The sequence below is a fragment of the Rhinichthys klamathensis genome, unplaced genomic scaffold, assembly GCF_029890125.1.
Source record: "Rhinichthys klamathensis goyatoka isolate OS25496 unplaced genomic scaffold, OSU_Roscu_1.1 h1tg000189l_1, whole genome shotgun sequence".
In the NCBI taxonomy this organism is placed as follows: Eukaryota; Metazoa; Chordata; class Actinopteri; order Cypriniformes; family Leuciscidae; genus Rhinichthys; species Rhinichthys klamathensis.
The window spans coordinates 1,140,459-1,161,630 of record NW_026606716.1 but is presented as its reverse complement, the minus strand read 5'-3'; the positions used below and the strand labels follow the sequence as shown (position 1 = coordinate 1,161,630).

The 21,172-nt window shown below is 38.9% G+C and overlaps 2 protein-coding genes across 3 annotated transcripts; one reads left to right on the top strand and one right to left on the bottom strand.

Moving 5' to 3' along the window:
* The first annotated feature begins 6,245 nt into the window (after nt 1–6,245).
* On the top strand, nt 6,246–7,196 carry LOC130095268 (aerolysin-like protein). The gene has a single exon (XM_056261960.1). The coding sequence runs from the start codon at nt 6,255–6,257 to the stop codon at nt 7,194–7,196; it is 942 nt and encodes a 313-aa protein (XP_056117935.1). The 5' UTR covers nt 6,246–6,254.
* A 3,897-nt stretch (nt 7,197–11,093) lies between these two features.
* Nucleotides 11,094–21,132, bottom strand: pycr1a (pyrroline-5-carboxylate reductase 1a). Of its 2 annotated transcripts, none has more exons than XM_056261958.1 (8): nt 20,988–21,132; nt 20,703–20,775; nt 19,423–19,493; nt 19,172–19,351; nt 18,258–18,479; nt 16,919–17,011; nt 16,647–16,810; nt 11,094–11,517 (listed from the first exon to the last, which is right to left on the bottom strand). In XM_056261958.1, the coding sequence occupies exons 2-8, from the start codon at nt 20,767–20,769 to the stop codon at nt 11,352–11,354; spliced, it is 963 nt and encodes a 320-aa protein (XP_056117933.1). In that variant the 5' UTR covers nt 20,770–20,775; nt 20,988–21,132; the 3' UTR covers nt 11,094–11,351. The 2 variants fall into 2 exon arrangements, with proteins under 2 accessions (XP_056117933.1, XP_056117934.1); XM_056261959.1 differs by having other exon boundaries at nt 20,703–20,778; nt 20,988–21,129.
* Between the last annotated feature and the right edge of the window lie 40 nt (nt 21,133–21,172).

The following is a 21,172-nucleotide window of genomic DNA, read 5'->3' as shown; positions in this document are numbered from 1 at the left end:
TGTCTGTTATCATATCTATCCTCTGCAATTCATATTTTGAACAATTAATAAGCACATGTTCTACAGTCTCAGGTATTTGGCACTGATCACAAAACCCAGTTGAATGTTTCCCCATTAAATGAAGAGTGCCATTTAATTTAGTATGCCTTATTCTTAATATGGTGACAATAGTTTCTAGTTATATATATATATATATATATATATATATGAATAAATCTTATTTATCAGTACTGTATCATTCAAAATGTAAATGAATCCTTACGAATTCTATAATTTTCTCCTCCTAATATTTCCTGAAGTGCATAATTGCTTACAGTCCTTTCCTTTAGTGACAACTAATTTATGTCGTTCACTATTGTATGCTACTGTACGTTCACATAATATATGATTAATTGTTTCTGGATATCCACATTTATCGCAATTATCAATTTCATGTTTCCCTATTTCATATAAACTTTGATTTAGTGTTGTATGCCCAATATACACTCACCTAAAGGATTATTAGGAACACCTGTTCAATTTCTCATTAATGCAATTATCTAATCAACCAATCACATGGCAGTTGCTTCAATGCATTTAGGGGTGTGGTCCTGGTCAAGACAATCTCCTGAACTCCAAACTGAATGTCAGAATGGGAAAGAAAGGTGATTTAAGCCATTTTGAGCGTGGCATGGTTGTTGGTGCCAGACGGGCCGGTCTGAGTATTTCACAATCTGCTCAGTTACTGGGATTTTCACGCACAACCATTTCTAGGGTTTACAAAGAATGGTGTGAAAAGGGAAAAACATCCAGTATGCGGCAGTCCTGTGGGCGAAAATGCCTTGTTGATGCTAGAAGTCAGAGGAGAATGGCCAGACTGGTTCGAGCTGATAGAAGGGCAACAGTGACTGAAATAACCACTCGTTACAACCGAGGTATGCAGCAAAGCATTTGTGAAGCCACAACACGCACAACATTGAGGCGGATAGGCTACAACAGCAGAAGACTCCACCGGGTACCACTCATCTCCACTACAAATAGGAAAAAGAGACTCAAAACGCAAGAGCTCACCAAAATTGGACAGTTGAAGACTGGAAAAATGTTGCCTGGTCTGATGAGTCTCGATTTCTGTTGAGACATTCAGATGGTAGAGTCAGAATTTGGCGTAAACAGAATGAGAACATGGATCCATCATGCCTTGTTACCACTGTGCAGGCTGGTGGTGGTGGTGTAATGGTGTGGGGGATGTTTTCTTGGCACACTTTAGGCCCCTTAGTGCCAATTGGGCATCGTTTAAATGGCACGGCCTACCTGAGCATTGTTTCTGACCATGTCCATCCCTTTATGGCCACTATGTACTAGAGCCCGACCGATATATCGGCGCGCCGATATTAGGCATTTTCCTAACTATCGGTATCGGCCTTTATAATGGCCGATAAATTAATATTTTAAAAAATGCGGGTGCGGTGTTTCATGTAAGGGTGGCGCTGCCAATAAAGCACATAAAAGCTGTCACAAAGAACTGGCAAAAGTAATGATTGTGAATACATCAAATATAGCAAGGAGACATTTTTATTTTTATTAATAAACAAGTGTTTTCAGTCAGTGTCGCTGCAAAGTTGACGACGCTGACTCGCGATCTTCAGTGAACACGCCAGAGAGAAATGCACATTTCATACGGATTACAGCAGAGAGCAGTCTGTCTTTCGTTTTGAATTGTTCTGTTTAAAAGTAGACATTTCAATATAGATATATTTCTGCTGAGTTTTGGTTAATTTATAAGACGAGTTGCAGTTCACGCGCCGGCCGGCACCTCGGTGTCGAGATTATCTATTGTCTGCTATATTTACTTCTTATTTATTAAATCAATCCAGGCAATTGGTTGATGAAACATTGATTAAAATTAAGATACAATTAATACAAAACGAAATTCACTTTAATGAAAGGCTTTGTGCTTTCTGTTTTGAGGGCTCTGTGAAAGTTTTAAAGTCGTTTAGTGCCGCTTTCAGAGCTTGTCACGTCCGTTGTTACGAAAAATAAAATAAAATGAATATTTTATGTTCTGTTGAGAGCCAACCCTTCTTCATCCGGTGGGTAGTAGCCTATTACTTTTGATTTGCGCTGTGTAATTCACAGAATTGATTTCTCTGTCACGTATTGTGTTAGCTTGGGATGACTAGGGAAAGCGCGCAGCTGAGAAGTCCTGATTATATTGTCTGCTTGCTATATTTACTTCTTATGTATTAAATCCAGGCAATTGGTTGATGAAACATTGATTAAAATGCGTTGCGCGAGCGTCATATCTCCGACAGTAAACTGATGCCCCATTCTGCTTTGTAACGGGCGCTTTTTCGCGTCTCGGGTAAACAGCTGTTGCGACGTGAGCAATAACGGCCGCGGCCGGTGTAGACAGTGTTGAAGCTCATTCTGCCTATAACGCTACGTTACACAAGCAATACTTTATATAATTATAACACTACAGTATGTTTCACGTTAAGTACATTTTGCTTATACTACTTATTTAAAAATAGTATAAAACTACCGTACATATGTAATTAAAAACGTTTTCATTATGATAGTATTAATTTTACTTTAGTAAAAAGATCTGAGTTCTTCCTCCACTGGTAGAGATTAGAGGAATTAAGACTAAAAATAGAAGATAATATTTTACATTAAATTAATAGCCTACATGATTAACTAACTGTATTTTTTCTATGTACATTTCTGAAATGCACTTTCTGTAAAGCTGCTTTGAAACAATATGTATTGTGAAAAGCGCTATACAAATACATTTGAATTGAATTGAAAAATAAGGTTTTGTCAGTGACACTTTTGATATATTTATTGATATGGTATGTTTTATATAACGTGACTAAATTAAAAGACAAATTAGTTAGTGAAGATTATGCAACAGTATTTATAATATAACATGCAATGCAAACTAGTTTGGTTACAGCTCAAATGTATCATTCTCAATCTATTATTCACCCTGTCTCCATTACATATCTTTGTCACACAAGTGTTTGATCACCACATTTGAGTGATCATTGCAAAACGTTTATTTATTCTGTTTATACTGTGTATTCTATATACAGTACCCATCAAAAGTTTGTACACACCAATAGGAAAGTGTGTCCAAACTTTTGACTGGTACTGTACTATAATACACATACAAAATATTGCTACTGTATTATAATATACACATAAATAATATCGGCCGATATATCGGTATCTGGCTTTTTTTTTATCGGCATCGGCCCCTAAAAATCCATATCGGTCGGGCTCTACTATGTACCCATCCTCTGATGGCTACTTCCAGCAGGATAATGCACCATGTCACAAAGCTCGAATCATTTCAAATTGGTTTCTTGAACATGACAATGAGTTCACTGTACTAAAATGGCCCCCACAGTCACCAGATCTCAACCCAATAGAGCATCTTTGGGATGTGGTGGAATGGGAGCTTCGTGCCCTGGATGTGCATCCCACAAATCTCCATCAACTGCAAGATGCTATCCTATCAATATGGGCCAACATTTCTAAAGAATGCTTTCAGCACCTTGTTGAATCAACACCACGTAGAATTAAGGCAGTTCTGAAGGCGAAAGGGGGTCAAACACAGTATTAGTATGGTGTTCCTAATAATCCTTTAGGTGAGTGTATAATCGTGTCAGTATCACATCCTTTTTCCTGTCATAACCAGTTGTTCTTTCCACTACACAAATGCCTTCCTCTTATTTCACTGTCCTGTATCCTCTGCCACCTCTTTTTCACTTCAGTTCCGATCAACCCCTTGATCTCTGTTTTACTCATCTGTACTAAAAAAAAAACCCGATTGGGCAATTCAATAAATGTAAATGACGTCACTTAAACATAAAACTAAATATGTGCACAGAGACACAGGAATAAAATAGATTTAATTTATTTCAGGGAGAGATGACTTAAAGTTTGCTAGATTGGTCACAAAAACTCTAATCATTACATAACCCCCCTTTATACAAATGTGGTCACAGCTAAAAATACAATGCCCATAAAGATACTAAATGATTAGTAAACATTTATTAACATTTACAAATAATTAATATTTTTAACTTTAGATTGGGTACTATAACTATTTTATCACCATATGATGCACAGACATCAATAGTCGACATACAAAACACAACAATGGTGACGCAACAAATAATAATGATAAAAAAGATCAATTCTGAACATTATAAAATAAACAAACAACACAAGCTGCTAAAAGTGAAACAAAAATAAGTTCAGCAGCACAGATAAACCCGACAAGTATCAAAAAACTCCACAGCATCTATTCATGTGCACTGTGTGGGATTTACAGTCAAATACCCAGAACCAGATATGATGAATGAAGACCCCGAGTCAGAATTATAATAAATTAAAGAAAAGTTTTACTGAAGATAGTTTGCAGTTTCATCAGCAGAAGTCAGCTTCAAGACTAGGGTTGCCAACTGTCCCGAATTAGCCGGGACGTCCCGATTTTTGGGCCTAATTTATTTGTCCCGATCGGGACCTCTCTTGTACCGATTATTGAGTGCTGCGCTGATCTGACTGATACAACAGCAACACGACACGTAAATTAGTTCAAATCTCCTAGAATCTAGAGCTGCGCATGCGAGACAGAACATAGCCTACTGTATGTGCGTCAGCGCCAAACCGTGTAGCGCAGAGAGAGAGGGAGAGAGCGAGAGAGTGAGAGACCTTGCCTGTGAGATCCCCCCCCCTAACCGTCAACAAACCCGAAATCGCCAAAATATAGTAATATGTCCCGCATTTTTTCTTTTCGGAAGTTGGCAACCCTATTCAAGACTCACAAGGAGTTCGTAGGCCACCCCGCTTACAGTTACACAGCAGTTATACCCTACTCCGTCCAAGGTCTAAGCTGCGTCCCGAATTATCCTCATAAGCTAAGAAATATAAACATAGTAATTTTCCATACATTAACAGATAGACTGAAGCATATCTCCATCGATTATGAAGCTGACACTCGGACCCTGAAGTTAGGCACGTCGTGACCTTCCAGGTCTCAGATTTGGGTTACTGGGTGCCAGCATGTATGTCCCGAACAACAACTCAGTCAATCTCCAATAATGCAGTTGTTTCTTAACTTGTAACCAAGAAGACTAACACACACACCAACACACAGCTTTTCCAAGTTTGGATTCGGCCAGGCTCTAACTATAAACAGGAGAATCCTCTCAAAACATCAAGATAATACGTTCTTTCTCTCAAGGAGAGGACACTTTAGTCTAACTGGAAAGAAAGGCTTCAAATGAGAAACGGTCCCTTAAACTATAGACTTCAATGACCCCTGTATGTTTTAACACATGTTGAATAACCTTTCTCAAACACAAAACAAGTCCATATTTCATTTCTGGAAGCCGGGCTAAATGAGCAAGCACTGTTACAGCATTCAGATATCAAATACAGACATTAGAGAATACATGAAAAGAACATTTCAGTAATCACACACGCAACTTCTATAACAAAGTAAAATCTCATAAGCCTAGAGAAGTCATTCAACTCATTTGATTATTTAGAAGTAAACATATTGATTAATACCTTGATTATAATCACTCATTAGATATACATTTAAGCAGCAGTGGATTCCAGAATCCCCCCCCCCCCCCTCCTCCCCCCCTATGGTACCTTCATAGTACATGTGCACTGTAGAAATACAGTATGACATTGTGACATTAGTCAAAAGAAAAGTCCTACTGTGGAATTACTGTAAAAGTAATGCAATTATTCCCCCATAATATACTGTAATTTCCCACTAAAATGTTTAACACTTGTAGCGTCAAAAAGGTAATTTACTGCTAATGTTACAACTCATACCAGAACTTATTTATCCTCTAAACAGTGATTAATTTTCCAGAAAGAGTCATTTGTGTGAAAGCCCCTAGTAAAAGGGAAAGCAAAACTAAAAATCCTTCTCTGTCTCTCGAGGAGCTCTAGTGAATCTGGGTGTGTTTTGCCAGTAAAATCCAGCCCCCTTCAAATCTCATTTAAACCCTGGATGAACGAGTATCACTGTCACCAGACAAGCTGCTTTTGAAGAAGTTCTTTACAAGTAAGTGTATTTCACGAGGATCACATTTCAGCTTCTAATACTTTACATGTGGTTATTACAGAACTCTGCAATAGAGTAACAGTATGGTAATAATAACAGTGATAGGAGAGATATTTGTCATTAAATCTTTGGCTGATTCTGCTAATCTGTCATGCAAATTTCAGATCTAAAAGCTTCAAAGATGTCAACAACGCTGAACATAATTGGTGGTAATACAGGAAAGTGGTTTTCACTTACTGGCAAGAACAATGGTGCCAGTCTGCAGAGGATATGGGTATGGGTGGGGCCATGGCAGGTGAAGGCTGTCAGGGTCTGGCTTTCAGATGGGCGAAATGAAACCTTTGGATCACCAGAGGGACAGCACACGGAGTACATCTTCCAGCCTGGCGAGAGAATCACCTCACTGTCCCTGTGGGGCAACGGTAACGGGACACGCCTCGGAGGCATCAAATTCAAGACCGACAAACATAAAGAATTGTTTGTGAAAATGACAAGCTGGGGTTTAAAAACCGAATACCCTATCAATGTCGGCTCTGGGTTTTGTTTGGGCGTTAGAGGAAGATCCGAATTGGATATTCACTGCATTGGTTTTGTGTTTCTAAATAACATTCAGTCCGTAGTTCTTACCGATGTCAGCTATCCCACTATTAAGCAAGAGATTCCACAGGTGGCATTGGAAGAAATCAAATCCGTCACGTACAGAAATAGGAGCTCTGTCAGACAACAGCAAACAGTTGAAACTTTAAAGAAAATCATCAATAGAACCTCGTGGTCTGTGAGCGACAACATTTCAGCAACATTCAGTGTGGAAGTGAAGGCTGGGATTCCAGGGATTGGAGAAGCTTCCGCAGGATTAAGTACCACCGTCGGAGAGGAAAACACTTACAGTCAAGAGCACAACAATGAAAACACTGAAACTCTTGTCACCAATGTAGAAGTTCCACCAAGGAAGAAGGTGGATGTAAACATCACCGTTGGACGATGCTCTTTCGATCTGCCTTACACTGGCACAGTGAGGATGTCCTGCGAAAACGGCAGTGTGTTTTCTTTTCAAACCAAGGGTCAATACAAAGGTGTCACTTACACTGATATTAATATAGATACGAAAGAATTAGATCTTTGATATCAAGATTCAGCACATACTGCATATTCTTGATAGGATTGCATATATTGATGTGAAATGATATGGTTGTCATGGTTACTCATTGTCCCATTGACTCCTTTCACCTGCACTCAAATAATGAATGTTTGCCTCTTGTTCTATTGAATTAATTACAATAAGCTTAAAGGTTCTCTAAGCGATCCTGGGTGACGTCACTTCTTGTTGACGTTCGAACTATTGTCAAACAAAACGGAGGCTAGCTAGACACTCCCTCCTCCTCATCCGCACACTAACCCCCAAACCCTTCTTGGAGTTGGTCATTGGCTGGAACAGTTTGTTATGTTTCGGGGAGCGGGTCATTAGATTTTGTTGGTCATTGGCTGGAACAGTGTTTCGGGGAGCGGGTCGCCGCAGAGATCGCGTTTCTTTACAGTGTGTTCAGGGGACAGGCAGAGATGTTTGCTGTATGTGACAAAAAATGTTTTGGCCTAAAAAACGCGTGACATCGCTTAGAGCACCTTTAAGTAACATGATACTTTAACATTTTGTCACAACTCAATTTAATTGTGTTCAATCTTTGAACCTAATATATTTAAAACTGAAGTTTATATAATTCATTTGTGTAAAAACTACATGAATCATTTTTGTTGATTACTAACTGGGCAGTGGATCTGTAGTTCCCAGCATGCTTTGAAAGAGACTGCATTAGGAGGGTAAATTTAGGGATTAAAGTGTTATGTTGTGTGTTTTTCAGTAAATGGAAATATGTTGTTGGTTGATGTTAGTGTTTAATGTTCAGTTATGTTAGAAACTTAGAGGACTTTCTGTAATGTTTTTGAATTTTGTGCTTACCAAATTTTATTGAACACAAGTATTTCATTTTTTTTGGAAGTAACTGTAGAGTCAAGTTGCCTAAAATGTTCATGTTGTCAATTTTATAGGCAGGACAAAAATTAAACGTAGTTAACCTGACAAAACTTTATTTAGTAGGAATTACATTTTTTTCTGACTAAATTAATTTAAGTTCATACAACATAACAACAAATCATTTCAAACAAATTAGATTTTGTTGGAAAAATGCAATTCAATTTCATGAAAAAGTTTTCCTCAATTTAATTAAAGTTTGTTTATTTAAGTGTGCCCTTAGTTTAGGAATCATTACCCTGTGTATATAGCCCTGTTTGTTCAGATCTTTGTCTGCCGTTGTGTATAGCGCACACTGTTTGTTTGTTTTGCCTTCTTTGGATTATCTGCTCACTGTATTTTTGTTTTGATATATATATTAAAGTTAAAAGTGCTGCATATTTGATCTGTTTTGCCTCTTCCTGCCTGACTAAACTTCACAGTAATTTCAAAGGGCTGTGAGCTCCATTATTTCATGGAAAATGTATATTTAATACTGGGTTTTTTTTTTTTCCAGTACTTCAAATGTTCAATCTGCAATGTAAAAAGTGAACGTGTGCAGTTGTTGCTTTAAGGAGGATTTTCTACCTGATTCTACCTATAAATTAAAATTGTGTTATTGTAACCTAATTCAATCAGGTTTATGTAACATAAAACAAGGGAATGCTGTTTTAACTTAAATGAGTTACATTGACCCAACATTTTCCAATAAAGCTCAGGATGGACACATTCGACACATGCGCACTATGACGGCAGCAGACCTATAGAGGGCAGTGTAGTCATGACTGGAGTCCTCTACAGGAAATCTGCTCTGAAGGACAAAGAAGAAGAAAAGGTTTGTGTTTCTGATCGGCGAATTTTGCTTTGATGAGAAATTGTGATTTATGGTTATTATACAAATTATGTTGCATCAAAGTGAAAATCACAATTGACATTATAAAACAAAAAATACACTAATTCTTTTTTTTTTCCGTCACAACTTAATTTAATTGTGTTCAATCCACCTAATATTACCGTGCTGCGTTTCCCTAAAGCAGGGTTCGGCGACAGGCCCGCGCCTGCACATTATTTTTTCATCCTTCAAAGATTACCCCCATTTTATAAAACTAAAAGTTTCAAGATGTAGGAAAACTCACACTTATTTAAAAATAAAAAAGACATTAAATTAGCATTGTAACCAGTAGGTGGCTGCCATTTCCACTCCCAAATATATTTTTTTTTAATCGTTTTGCTTTTGAATTATTATTTTTAAATTATTAAATAAAACTGCTGCCCTCAAAATGTTAATCTGGAGCCTTGCAAACTTAAAATAAAACTGCACATTGTAATTTATGTAATTTAAGTCTATTTATTACCAAGGCGTTTGTCAGTAATAAACTCAAAATGGGGGGAAATGTGAATAACTGCGATGCAAGTTGATTTAAGGTGTGCCCCTAAAGCATTTGTCACCAATGGTGTCTAAGATCAACTTAGCTCACAATGCTTTTGAGAAGTGCAGCCCTGGGCAGTGGATCTGTAGTTCCCAGCATGCTTTGCAAAGGACTACATTAGGAGAGTATATTTAGGGATTAAGTGGTATTTTATTTGTTTTTCATTAAAGGGAAAGATGATGGTTTATGTAAATGTTTAATGTTCAGTTATGTCGGGCATTTAGAGTTGTTTCTGTTCTGTTCTAACATTGTGCTAAAGAGCAGCGCTTGTGCTCAGTGTTTAATGCTCAATACTGACACCTGTCTTTACTTAGTGGTTCATACAGTTTACTTTACTAACACTGTAAGAAAATTAAGCCTCAGTAAATTAATTCTAAACTTAGGATGGCCCGACAAAATGTAACAAATAATGTAGATTAAACTAAATTTAATTGTGTGTAAACTTTTCTTCAATTAAATTAAGTGAGAGTAATTAATAATTTTTTTGAGTGTATTTACATCAAGGTGGAAAAGGACTTTCATCTTATAAAACAAAAAATATGATCTCAAACATATTAAGTAATTTTACCTTGCTGGAGAAATCAGGTTATGTCTACTGACAGTTATGCTTCAGTAAAACCTTGTTTTTCAGGTCAGTTGAATTGAGTTATAATCAGTAATCTTAAATAATTTATTACATTTCAACAAAACCAGTTATTGTATGTTACCACATGAAGTACATTTTCTAAGTTGAACTGACTAAATTTTTTTTTTTTTTTTTGAGCAGTACATAATGTAAGTAGACAAGTGGTGAAGTGCAAAGACCGTGAGTGTGTGTATTGGGACACGCCCAAAATTCAGTTCTGAATGAATGGAAATCAACAGAGGCAATGCCAATTGTTTCATACATAGGCTGTAAAATTCAAATATAACATTTTGAGGTCGGTCAGTTTGCAGTTTAGTTTTACAGTTATTGAAGACAAGCCTGGTTTGCTAGTGTCTGAGTCAAACAGTTTGCTTCAAATAACAATGGGCAATCATGTAGAGAATTTGGCTTTTTTTCTGTTTGGATTATACAGAACTACTGAGAAATATAGAGATAAAGATAGGAAACACTTTAATTCATTTCATTCAGGTCAGTCCAGATAAGGCTTTGCAAAAACATGATGTGACATTTATTTTGACTAGATCAGACATTGTTTAATAAATCAACACACACTGTAAAAAAAAGAAAAAGATATTGTTCACCCAATTGAACTTTTTGAGTTATTATTTTTTTGCACTGACTCCGTAAAGTTCTATTTACTTAACATATTAAGTATGTACAACTTTTAAGTTTAGTTAGAATAATTGTGAAAGTAAGGTGAACTTTTTTACGTTTTCAGTGCAAAAGTTCACTGTAAAAGTGTTTTTGTTCACTCAACTTAACTTTCAGATTTATTCATTTCCACGGACTCAGTTAAGTTGTATTTAGAATATTAAAGTACTTTCAGCTTTACAAATCTTTAAAAGTTCGCATAACTAAATTTGTCAAGTTGAAAATACATAACTTTTTGAGTTATCTTTTTACATTTACTCGGAATATTAAGTTAAGCAAACTAAACATGTTTTTTACAGTGCAGTGCATGATGTACAGTGTATATCAAGATAAACTAACTTCTTAGAGCTGGTCCATACTAGCCAAAAAGGTAAAAAAAAAAAAAAAACAGAAAACAATATAGACAACTGAACAGCACAGGTTTTGAAAAAAGCTCGATAACAAGTTTATGAGAACAACTTATAGCATTTTTGGTCTTAGCATCTTGTCTGCAATTCTTGAAGTGGTCTCATCCTTGCTGTAAGCTGGATATGGTGGTGACCAGGTTCAGGTTTTCTTGTGTTTGGGGTTGGTGCTATTAAAGAGGTTGAGGCCGGTCCTGACCCCGCCACCTGCTGCCGTTGAACCCGACTGCTGAAGCACCTTGTCCAAAGTGGTCTTCTTTATGGCAGCTGGAGAAATCTTCTCCTGGTCAGCCAAGAACTGAAGCTCCCTGTCAGAAAAGAGTTTGCTTGAAATGTCCTTTTGGAGACAAAACTGTTTAAACAGCCCATCAAATTAAAATGGGAGTTTTGGGAATAGATCTTGTAAACAAGGTCACTGACTAGATCACTAGTAATTATAAGCATTTAATTTGTATTAATATCGGTTAAGTATGAATAACAAAAGAAAGCAGATTTAAGATAATTTATATTACAAATGTAAATCTAGAAAAAGAAATTGGCCAAATAATGTTCCCTTTCAGTCGAGAACGTCAGACGTAGTCGACGTCGACTAAATGGGGATCACGCCAGGGAGCCAATCGTCTTCGAGTACTATTGAACGAGCCAATGGAATTGGCGTGTGTGATTTGTAACACACACTCCACCCCCGCGGCGCAGGTATAAATACGGAAGTGGATGCACGCACTGGTTGCCTTTCGCTTCGGAGCTGATCGTTTGATGTATCTAAAGTGCTCAGAGTGCTGCTGTTTACAACGAGCGAGTGTGTCTGTGTTCTTCTGGAAGACTCTCCCAGTGCTGGTGGTTTCTACAGTGCGAGTGCAGCGGTGATCGCGAGCTTTGAGCTCTCAACTGCTGTTTTAACAGCAACAAATTTAGAAATGTTTGTGTATGTTGACGGCTGGTTAGAGGGGGCGGAAAAGTGAGTTCTTCACTGTTTCAGTTCACTGTTCAGTGTTGCCGCGGTCATTCCCCAGTTCACTGTGACCGTCAGACTCGGCTTATCGGCTCTGCTCAAGTCAGTGATAGGCATCACACTACGTGTTGAGCAGACATGCTCCTGAAAGCTCAGTGATATTCATCACACCTAGTGTTGAGCAGTGCTCCTGTCTTGTGCGCGCATATCTCTGTCCTACTGGCAAAGGACTTGATATAGTCGCTCCTCCAGCCGATATGAAGGCCAGTTGTTGTAAACTCGTTCTTTATGGTACCTATGTGGCGGGTCGTGACCATCTTGGCCCAAGTTGGTCTGCAGCATCTGACCTGAATGACATGTACTTCAGATCTCTACCTTCCGCACCGCAGGCCATCCTGTGTGTTGTGTGTGAGGGATCGAAGTATCAGTACAGAGTCCTACCCTTCAAGTGCTCCATAGCCAGTTGGGTCTTCAGGTCAACTGGGAGAAAGTAATCTCTCCCACGGGCTGAGTATCTCTTTTTCAGTATGGAGAAGGACTCGGTCCAACACGTCTCTTCAAGAAGAGAGTGTATTCAGCTGGTGCTATATAGAAGTGAGAAAGAGTCCCACTGAAAGAACTTTCAGAGGTTCCTAGGGCATATGGCAGATGCAGCTGCTTGGCTTCCTCCATACGAAGACCGCCTCAGCACTAGCTTCATGATCGAGTCCCCAGGTGACAGATCACCTCGGCCTGCCGCCAAACCCTCAGCCCGTGATCAGACCTTTCCTTTCTCTGGGCCAAACCGCTCCTAGAACTGTTAAACCTGAACCTAGAACCTGTTGCAGTTCACCTCGCTTTGAGCCACCGCTGCTCAACGAGCTGGTACTGGTCTGAAAAGATAACATCGCGACCGATGCGCTAAGCTTCCCTCACATGTCACAACTCACCTGTCACCTCCTCCTTGGAGTCAGAAGCTTCTGAGGTCGCTTCATTCCACTATTTATTCCGACCTGCTCAATCGTGCCGCCAATGAGCCTCATGACAGCTATGGCCAGGGAGAGTGGAGAATCCATCCCCTGGCGGTCCAGCTGAGCAGGGACCACTTCGGGGCCGCATAGTTACATCTGTTTGGCTCTCCAGATTCGTCCCTCTGCCAGTTATGTTATTTCTGTCTGAGTGGACAACCCTTGGACAGACACTGGCTCCCAGCTGGCCCCGGGGCTCCGCAGAAATCCGTTCCCCACTGTGCCTTCTAAAAAAACGGCTATGCGATTAATTGACGCTTGGCGCCTGCTCAAGTTCAATGATTTTCATCACACTTACGTGTTGAGCAGACATGCTCCTGAAGCTCAGTGATCTTCACATTTAGTGTTGAGCATTGCTCCTGTCTTGTGCGCGCATGTCGCTTGCACTTACTGTGCTAGGTCAGGAGTGGAGCAGGTCTTGATAGTTGCCCCTTATTGGCCCAACCAGACCTAGTTCCCCTCGACAGCCTTCCTGACTTCCCCTGAATACATTTCAGGGGCGGGGCATGATGGCACCCGCGTTCAGACCCCTGGAGAGATTCCAGGCCGGTCCTAAAAACTGGACGTGGAGGTTCAGGTGTCTACCGCAGGAATATGTGGTAGTTACCATCACTTCTCTGAGCACCCCCTAAAAAAAGGAAGTTGTGCTTACGCCAAATAGAAGTGGAACCTATTCGTTGAGTGAGTCTTCTCTCCGTGAGGAGATCCTGAGAGCGTTCGGTCATTTCAATGCTCTCTTCCCTGCAAGATGGGTTGGAGTAGGCTGTTCTCCTCCACCCTCAAAATGATGTTGCTTCTGTTTTTCTTGACGCACATCATATTGCTCGGTCAACGAGTTGTGCCTAGAATTTGGGCTGGCTAACTCTCACGAGCTGAGACCCCGGCCTGGATATGTGCCCAAGGTTCCTAACTCTGAAGGAGGGAACGGAGGACGTAGTCCCCTTGGCACTACTACTGGACCACCGCAGACTCCAAGTTACGCTCGGCTCCTCAGCGAAAAGCAACTAGTGCATTTATCCACTTCCGTATTTATACTTGCGCCGCGGGGGCAGAGTGTGTGATGCAAGTCACGCACGCCAATTCCATTGGCTCGTTCAATAGTACTCGAAGATGATTCAGTCGACGTCGACTACGTCCTCCGTTCCCTCCTTCAGGGAACGGTGGGTTGCATACGCAACCAGGATGTTTTTAGTGGATGAGGTCGGTTAGTCCCGCCTCCGGTAAGTGAGTTTGGAGTAGAGCGTGAAGAAACAGAATGAGAGCAGTAGAGAGTGACAAAGAAGGAAAAAGACCCAGACTGATGCATTTGTGTTCATAGCTCTTAAAAGAGAATTTAAATAATCTAAAAATAGTTTTATTTTAGTGAAAAATATCCTAAGAAGTCACGCTTCAAGGGTAATAGAAGCCGACTGAAAGAGAGATTGAGACAAACGGGAAAAGTTAGAAATATACATGAAAGACGGAAACTATCTGGATTAAGACCGAATCAAAAGAAAACTTTATTTTATTTTCCGATTTCACTTACCTTTTACTTGCCGAGTACCATTCTCGCTGTAATATATGTATTAAGTGGTTTTGAAATATTGAGAGTTATCTTTTGAAATGTAATGTGTAAGAAATGCATCTGAAAATGGTAATCTATTCTAATCTACAGTATATGTTCATAATAACTGTGTAAATAATGTTTATTGTTCAGAATATGTATATTTGTTGAAGTAGTTATTTTATTTATGAAGAAATGTGTTTCATGTGATGCTAGCTTTGCTAGCTGTGCACATAAGTTTCAATTTACTAAGAGTGAACGTGGTTGAGTAGCATGTATGTTAAGTGCATGAAATTGAGTGATGAAACAGACAATTTATTTAATTTAAACAGTTTATTGAACAGCTGAATTATTTTTGGCCTTGTTTCTGCAAGGCCGGGTTTTTCTTCTATTTCTTATGTCAACCTGTTTATTGCCCTATTGAATCCTGATCTGTCCCTGCCATGGATGCTCTGTCTGTGGTTTGGACATGGCGAGCCAATCATCTCTACCTGATCGTACCTGGCAGTAAAAAGAACAATCATTTGGCTGAACTGTTATAACCAGGTCCGGGGGAAGACAATCCAGCTCTCTGGGCAAAATAGGAATATGCTGCCCCATACGTTCAAATTTTTAAGAGAAAAAAACTCCAATTTATCACAATTTGACCCCTACTGTTGACTTAAGACAGGTGTAATGAATTAATATAGTTGACTCACCATTTAAAAGAGGACCTTTCTTGCTTTGGCTGTTGCAAACTCTTCAATTATCTTGGAGTAACGTTAATCCAATTTACGACAGATTTGGTGCTTAATTGAAATATAGAGTTTTCCTCTGTTTGCGCATAATAACCATTCTCCTACATTGGTTCTTTATTTGTTTTAAACAGCAGACTTAATATCCATTTCTGATCATAATTTGGGTATAATGAGCATATGAACTATTGTGCCGCTGCTTATATTTATCACGCAGTTAAAATGCCCAAAACCAGTCGTCTGTGGATGGGAGCCTGAAACCAGCACTGGTGGGCGGTTGTCCTGCTCCACTTCACAGACGCAGTGAAAGGAGGATTTTAGGAAGACGGGACACTCAATTATAAGACACTTTATTCAACAGGAACAACAGCTGTTTCCGCACGTCATACGTCGTTATGCTTTTTCTACGTCATTGCACATGTGCAGTCCTTTCAGTTTCGATTTTCAATCTGATTCTTCCTTTCGATCGAAATTAGAAAAGGAATAAACAACTCCTTTCATTTGGATAGAATTTTCATTCGGATCGATTAAGGTGTTTACAATAACACACCGATTGAGCCGTCAATCCGATTAGTAACGGATTATTTGGTTGCCTGTAAACGTAGCCTCGAAGATAGTTCTTCACAAGTTTGAGACGCCCGTGCTCGTCGCGCCCTCTAGTGTCTGGTGCCCGGGGGAAATTGCCCAGTTTGCCCAATGCTTCCACCGGTCCTGGTTAGGACAAAACACACTCACCTTGAACTGTGCTATTTTTTTCTCTCTCTGAATTTCCCTTGGATCAAGGGATTTAATTTACTCAATCAACAATCAATTTAATTTCCTAGTAATAAACAGTTACCTATGAGTCTGAGTTGGTTTCTTTTTTTTATTTTCTGTTATAAATTCCCTACACTCCAGCGAGTCGAACACATCTTCTGTAATCTGGTCCTAGACACAAATAGATCACATGTACCAACGTTATTATGCCATAAACGGGTTAGCTGCGGGTTACAATCTGCAGACATATATATGCAGACAAACACTTGAAAATAAATAACATAAATGGACCAACTTTTATCTTTAACGACTAACATCTATAGTAAACATGACTTATGCACTTATGTGTAGATGCATGTTTTTACATTATATTTGTCAAATAAACTGCAAGCTGTTGACCCTTTCTACAGCTGAAAATCCCACATCAGAAATGAAATTGCAGTACCTGGTTCTAATGCACGACGCCTCCACAGCGTTGATCAGGAGGCTGCGGAAACCGCCACTTTCCAAGACGTGTAAAGCATGGATCGTAGCACCTCCGGGTGAAGCCACGTTGTCTTTTAGCTCTCCGGGGTGTTGCTCCGAGTCCAGGAGCATTTTTGCCGCACCCTAGCAAAAAAAAAAAAAAAAAAAAACATTGTACTGTAAATCTTAGACACAGAAAGATTTATCATATTATCAATATGAGAAATGTTTCATAGACTGTCAAGCACTAACAAGCAGAGCCTGAGCTCCCAGTCGCACAGCCAGTCTCCTGGGCAATCCCATCTTCACCCCTCCGTCAGCAAGAGCGTCCACAGCGAGGAACGCCTAGGATAAAACAATACATAGATATTCACAGTCAGAGGTGCTTTTGGACAAAGGAAGCCACAAAAGAGCTCAACTCTTGGTCTTGCATATTCTTAGGGTGTTTGTTTTGTTCCAAAACAGGGACTTAATTTGTTACAATGTTGCATTTTTCTTCTTGGTATGGTTCGCTTTCACTAGGCAGCGTACCGAAATGTGTTCACGTAAGTCACATGCGAGCACAACTGTCCTCTTATTAGTCAAGAGTTTCATCTGCGTCATTCATCAAGATGATTGACAAGTTCGTAACTGTTGAGACACACGCAAACACTATACGAATGTTATAATGCTGCTAGAGCAGGAATCAAGGCAAAGACTAGAGAATTACACCAGACGCGTCACTCGTATTGTTTTGAATGGGGAAAAGTGCAATTTAAAGGGACTTTGATCAAGGCTTCATCACGACAGCATTCTCACACTGAGAAGCGCAATCACACAACACTGTGAGATGAAGATGTGCTCTTTTGGTTTTCAACCGTGATAACTAATGCTCTCACTCACAGAATCAGACACTATTGCTATGTATATAGCGCATTTCCCGTTATGAAATACAATATTATTTGGTTCGTTGGTCCGTTTTCCGGATTGCTTTCTCACCTCAAGCGAACCACCCCCGAGTTCGTTTGCAATCGGGCCGAGACCACCTTGTTCAGGCGATCTCAGAGCGACTGTTTTGGTGCGAATCCGAGCGCGATCGCTGTGTTCATATATATGCCTAAACGAACCGAACCAAGGGAGAAAACGCACTAGGTTCCGAAACAGACGCTCAAGTGTGAAAGCACACTGCCAAAAAATGCTTTTCTTACTTAGTATTTTTGTCTTGTTTCCAGTCCAAATATCTAAAACATCTTAAATCAAGATGTATTTACTTAAGCAGTAAAATGCCATAAGAAATTATGTCTTGTTTTCCGGGGGGAATTAATCAAAATTAAGTACGTTTTTTCTTAAAGCAAGCTAAATGATCTGCCAATGGGTTGAGAAAATTAATCTTATTTCTGTTTGAAATAAGATTATTTTTCTTGGCAGATAATTTAGCTTGTTTTAAGCAAAAACTCACTTAATTTTGAATTAATTCCCCCGGAAAACAAGACATAAAATCTTAAGGCATTTTACTACTAAAGTAAATGCATCTTGATTTAAGATTTTTTTTTTTTTTAGATACTAAAAATACTAAGTAAGAAAAGCGTTTCTGCGGTGTGCTGATGCTCACATAGGCTGGGCCGCTGCCGCTGAGGCCAGTGACGGCATCGATCAGGTCCTCCTCCACCTCGGTGCAGTATCCCACACTGGCCATCAGCTGCTCCAGGAGCTTCCCATCCTCCACCTCTGCATGGGTGCCGGTGGCGTACACCGTGGCCCCTTCACGCACCACCACTGGGGTATTCGTCATGCAGCGGATCACTTTAGGCGCCGGGCGATACTGCAGCAGTTTCTACAGGACAGGAACATGTGAATCGAAACACAGGATGAGCGATCACAGGATTGTGTATATTGTGTGCATTAAGAGGGCAGAATCCTGGTTTTACTGTGTTGAGCCTTTTGTTTTTAAATCAAGTGTTAGCTACATGATAACATGAAGCTGTTTTTGCCAGACTGATTCATTTATTATGATAACCTGGTTTGTGTTCATCAAGTTCAAATAAAAAGAAAAAAAATCAAATGAAGAACCTTTCATTTGAACTTCAAAAATGTTTTTGTTTTTTTACACTGCGCAGATTTATATAATATATAAATTATTTTGATGAATTTGCTTAAAAAAAATGATACGGTACCCTCACCTATTACCAGTTCACCTATATATTATATATTTATAATCTTTTCTCTTTAATTTTGCCTCTGTCCCAACTTTTTTGAGTGTCTTGTAGCCATGAAAATATATAGGCTTATGTATGATCTCATGAATAATTGTAACCACAGTTATAATACATTATAATACTTATCTATTCATTGAACACATACATAAAGCATTAAAACACATGACAATCAACACATTTCAGATGTGAAAAGGAATCTGCAAATATTATATGCATTTTAACTTGTGTTGCCATTATTTTTTCCTAACTGAAAAGTGTTGGACGTGTTAAAGCATCATCACTTCGGCTCGTGGATCGAGAGCTCTCAGACCTTCTCTATGGAGCTGATGGTGACTCCCGCTGCACAAGAGACGATGAGATGACGGTCCTCGATGTCTGGCCCGATCTCGTCCAGAACGAAGGGAATGATGTGTGGCTTGACCGCGAGGAACAGGACATCGCTCTTCTTCACAGTCTCTTTATTGCTGGTCGTGAAGGATGCTCCCATTTTCTGAAGTACAGAGAAAGTGTGTGTTTAAAGATGTTCATCAGACTCTCACATGTGTCAGATGAAACACTCACTCTTAGCCCGGCGACGGTCAGCAGGTCTTTGTCGGGAGAGCTCGCTGTTATCCTGTGCGTGGCGATCACACCTGATGGACAGGAGAGGGGAACGGAAAAGCTTCCTTAAAGTATTGATGAGAATGTGATTCTATGTTAAAGGGTGTATCTAGTTTTTAAGTCGAGGTACTACACGCATATATAGTCATAATAGCCGAAAGTTATAGTATATATTAGTTATATTACTGGTCAAAAGTTTGGACACGTTACTAATGTTTTTGTAAGACGTCTGCAATTATTTGATCAAAAATACAGACAAAAATACAACATATTGTGAAATAGTATTACAATTTAAAATAAGGGTTTTCTATTTGAATATATTTTAAAATATAATTTATTTCTGTGTCGAAAAGCTGAATTTTCAGCATCATTACTCCAGTCTTCAGTGTCACATGATCCTTCAGAAATCGCTCTAATATGATGATCAATGTTGAAAACAGTTGTGCTGCTTACATTTTTTTATTACCTATGATACTTTTTTCAGCATCTTTTGATGTATAAATAGAAAAAAAACAGCATTTATTCAAAATAGAAATCTTTTCTAACAATATAAATTGTTAACTCTAACTTTTTATCAATTTAACGCATATGTGCTGAATAAAAGTATCAATTTCTTATAAAAAAATAATAATAATAAAAGAAAAAAGACTGAGCGCAAACTTTTGAACGGTAGTGTAGGCTATTGTAACAAAAGATTTCTACTTCTTTGCATGCACATATAATAAGATAACATTTAATCATGTTAAAATAAGAGACTTCTAATTGTACTCTGCTTTGATATTGCTTGGGAGAATATAAACTTTTGAAAAATATTTTTTCACTAGCATTTTATTGGCGGTTTTATCATAAAAAGAGCAAGTGTGTTGATTTACATACATTAGGTTTTAGTCACTGATCTATATAGAAGACTTTTATGAGACTATTTTCTTGCTCTCTGTTTAACTATCAGTAGCTTACTTTATTAGAGACTTTAAATTAGAGTCTGTTTTCATTTTCATAAACAACTTTTTGAAAATAAATAGTTCTGATAATTACCAACTACCAAGACAGAGATCATTACAGTGTGTCTATATGATTTGATATAATGTGCTTATTTAATAAAACGATGCCTACTTCAGACATTTAAAAAATGAATAATGGGCATATTTAAGTGTATTTAATACAGAAAATCTTATTTTGTTCCAGATGATTAGTGTTTTGGCGCCTCTAGCGGTCGGTGTGTGTAAATGCTGTAACGTTACCTGCCAACGCGAAGCCCTTCACCAGCGCATGCGCCAACTGACCCGCTCCGATGAAGCCAACGCTCATTTTGACCTACTAACAACCACACGATGACCATTCACCAGCAAACACAAATACACAAGTTAACAATCATTATACAAACTCTAATATAGATCAGCTGAGGTAATATCTGGACAGAGTCTGCTTACTGAACACTTTTCTATTTCCTGATCGGACTGAACCAGCTGTGACGCAGCACAGACAACGAGATGAACACAGACAACTAAATGTTTAAACAAACGTACCTAGAACACGATCTTTTGAAGAACTGGTTCACATATATTTAGCTTGTTTCACGTTTGTTTATCGTGTTCACGTTGTCTGTTGTCGTTTAGTTAAACTGCCATTCATTCATGACGTGGAGTAGTAGAAGGCTCTGACCAATCACGGTAGAGCACTGCTCGTGCCTCAGCCAATCCCTGTACTTTAT

Excerpts from the sequence above, each read along its gene's own strand:
- LOC130095268 (XM_056261960.1), top strand. The coding sequence starts at position 6,255 with ATGTCAACAACGCTGAACATAATTGGTGGTAATACAGGAAAGTGGTTT.
- pycr1a (XM_056261958.1), bottom strand. The coding sequence starts at position 20,769 with ATGAGCGTTGGCTTCATCGGAGCGGGTCAGTTGGCGCATGCGCTGGTG. Across the intron at positions 17,012-18,257 it reads GCGGCAGCGGCCCAGCCTAT|GCGTTCCTCGCTGTGGACGC; the intron begins GTGAGCATCAGC and ends GTTTTATCCTAG. Across the intron at positions 11,518-16,646 it reads GCGTCGTGCATTAGAACCAG|GGAGCTTCAGTTCTTGGCTG; the intron begins GTACTGCAATTT and ends CTTTTCTGACAG.